A 2,828-nucleotide genomic window follows, 5' to 3' on the forward strand; every position below is an offset into this window, starting at 1 on the left:
AGAAGGATGCTGTGGAAGATGATGTCAAAGGCTTTACTGAAGTCCCGACAGACGACATCAGTGGCTCTTGTCCATTGACAGAGTTGCTCCATCACACAAGATCACTAGATTGGTCAGGAAGGACTTGCCCTTGGGGAAGCATGCTGGTTGTCCTGTATCAAATCCCTGTCTTCCATGTGCTTAGCATAGCTTCCAGAAGGATCTGCTCTATGACATGCAACCAGAGGTGAGACTGATGGGTTGGTAGTTTCCTGGGTAATCCTTTCTACCCTTTTTTTAAAGTGAAAGTGATACTGCCTTTTTTTCCAGTCACCAGGGACTTCACCTGACCACAAATGACCTAGGAAAGAGACCTACTCAGCAGTTACTTGTCTTGATTTTATAGTGCACTCTGTGGCATTAGAATTTTGAAATTTAAACACAAATATAGTGAGAATTTGAGACAATCACCACATTATTAACATCAGGTTTCTATATTTTCCTGGATAAAAAGTTCTTCTGTTAATGTCTTCTGACTTTTTTACAGCCAAACTTCAGCTTACTGGGCACAAATTTTGCATTTTGAATATAGTGATCCAGTTTGAAAATGTTTCTAAGTAGTTTGGATCAGATGAAAATACTGAGTATGACCTGCTTCAGCTCCAGGCAGAAACCATCCAGGGCAACACAGAAAAATGTGATTAGTAAACAAAGAGGCACATTGCCTGGCCATACAGTATTCACAGGGAGCTAAACCAATAAATAAATCACTAGAGCTTGGAACTTCATCCTTGTATACAGGAAAATCACTTTAGAAACTAGACATATGACCTCTATAGCAACAAACGTTATCTGAGTCACAGAATCACTGAAGCTGGAAGGGACCCTGGGTGGTCTGTGGTCAGATCTCCTGCTCAAAGTACAGTCAGGCATGAGATCAGGCCAAATTGGTTATGGCTCTACCCAGTCAGACCTAGAAAATATCTGAGGATAGAGAGTGCACAATTTTTTCTGGCAACCTGTTCTGCTGCTTAGAGCTGTCTGCAGGGGGAAAAAGTTCTTGATATCAATCAAGGATTTCCAGTTTCAGTTCATGCTCTGTATCTCTTGCCCAGCTGTTCTGCACTGCTGCGTGGAACCCAACTCCACCTCCTCCTTTCTGTGGGTACTGGGGGCTGCAATCAAGTGTCCCAGAAGCACTCTCTGCCCCAGTCTGAGAGTCTCAGCCTTAGGACCATAGAATATCCTGAGTTGGAAAAGATCATCCACAGGGATCATCAAATCCCAATCCTGGCTCCACATAGGACCACTCAAAATTCAGTCCCTATGTCTGAAAGCATAGTCCAAATGCTTGAGTTCCAGCAGCATGGGTTTGAGCTGGAAATGTGTTAGGATGAGGATGCCTAAAGGAAAAGTTGGAAGGGCACCTAATAAGTCATAAGCCTTTGAGACACAGGCACGCACGAAGGGATACTGTCTCCTGGGCAGTGCAGTGGATACACAAACCTGCCCACAGGCTCACTGCTGCATTTGCCACAAAAGATGTGGAGTTTCTAGAAGAAAGCTGGACTGTATATATTAAAGCTACCTAGTTTATACTGCTTCCTCTTCCTGATAGATAAACAGGTTTTTGTTTCTTAAGTGCAACTAACAGGGCATGCTTCACAGCCTCCTTCGTATAGCAGTCTGGAACGTAGCTGGGGCTTTGGAGTGTTAACACAATTCAAAAATTCTGTATTATTTAGGATTGCTTGGTCTGGAGGAGGGTCAGAGCAGACCTCATTGCCCTCTGCAACTGCCTGAAAGGAAGTGGCTTGGTCTTTTCTCCTGAGTAACAGTGATAGGGTTGAGAGGCAGTGGCCTCAAGTTACACCAGAGGATAGTCGAGTTGGACATCAGGAAAAATTTCTTCTCCAAAAGAGTGAGTATGGTCTTGAATGGGCTGCCTTGGGATGTGGTGAACTCACTGATCCTGGAGGTTCAAGAAGTGTGCAGATGTGGCACTGGGTTACATGGTTTAGCGGGGAGATGTTAATAGTTGGTCTAGATGATCTCGAAGGTCTTATCCAATGTAAATGATACTGCGATTCTACCAAGTATTGTTTGTTTTTATTGTGAAAGCCCACAGTGCTGCATTCTCAAATGTGTCCTGCTGCGCTACTCAAGTTGCCACCTGTAGGCTTCCTCACCTATCTCCAGGCAGTGGGCTGCACTCCATCAGACGTTAAACACAAGTGAAACTTTACAGCAGCGGAGTTGTGACTGGTCACGTATCCATGTGCATATTTTTGTATACCAATATATAGCTGTAAGGGGCTACGACGGTTTAAAAGTGCTGCCTCTCCCCTGTAGCGTGCTACTGTGTCTAACTAGCGCTCAACAACGCAACACAAACACATTTTTTTCGCACTCTGAACCATGGCTGGGTCAGTACTATGACCCTAAAGCTTACGAGCACACGGCCGCCGCAGGCCCGCTCCCCGCCTTCGTTGCGGGCCGGGCTGCCTTCCGCTGGCGGGGCGGGGCGGCAGGTGGCGCGGCGGGGCCCTGGGGGCGGGTGCTGCTCCCGCTCCTCCTCCTCCGACCCCTTTCCGCTCCTCCTCCGCCGCCGCCTCGTAGTGCGGTGGCGGCGGGCAGGCTCCGGTCGCGGCCCCGCAGCTCCCCGTCGAGGCCTGCGGTTGCCGGCCGGCTACGGCGCGATGTCGGGCGGCGCGGCGGGCGTTCCTAAGCCTCTCCCGTCCTCCGGGCCCAAATCGCTGCGGGAGATGCCGCATCCTCTGGCCACCTCCAGCAGCGAGGAGATGGGGCCGGCGCTCACCCCCAGCCCCGATCTGCTGCTGCCCCGCAGC

The 2,828-nt window shown here is 49.0% G+C and overlaps 1 protein-coding gene across 1 annotated transcript in view; it reads left to right on the forward strand.

Annotated features, from left to right (window-relative positions):
• The first annotated feature begins 2,678 nt into the window (after positions 1-2,678).
• SNX30 (sorting nexin family member 30) overlaps positions 2,679-2,828 on the forward strand; it is a 50,585-nt gene continuing 50,435 nt past the window's right edge. The window contains exon 1 of the mRNA XM_042829393.1: positions 2,679-2,826. Within this exon, the coding sequence (XP_042685327.1) occupies positions 2,679-2,826 (148 nt within the window). The remainder of the gene's footprint in view (positions 2,827-2,828) is intronic.

The sequence above is a fragment of the Centrocercus urophasianus genome, unplaced genomic scaffold (genome assembly GCF_019232065.1).
Source record: "Centrocercus urophasianus isolate 14NV4802_14NV808 unplaced genomic scaffold, USGS_Curo_1.0 seq_31, whole genome shotgun sequence".
Lineage (NCBI taxonomy): Eukaryota > Metazoa > Chordata > Aves > Galliformes > Phasianidae > Centrocercus > Centrocercus urophasianus.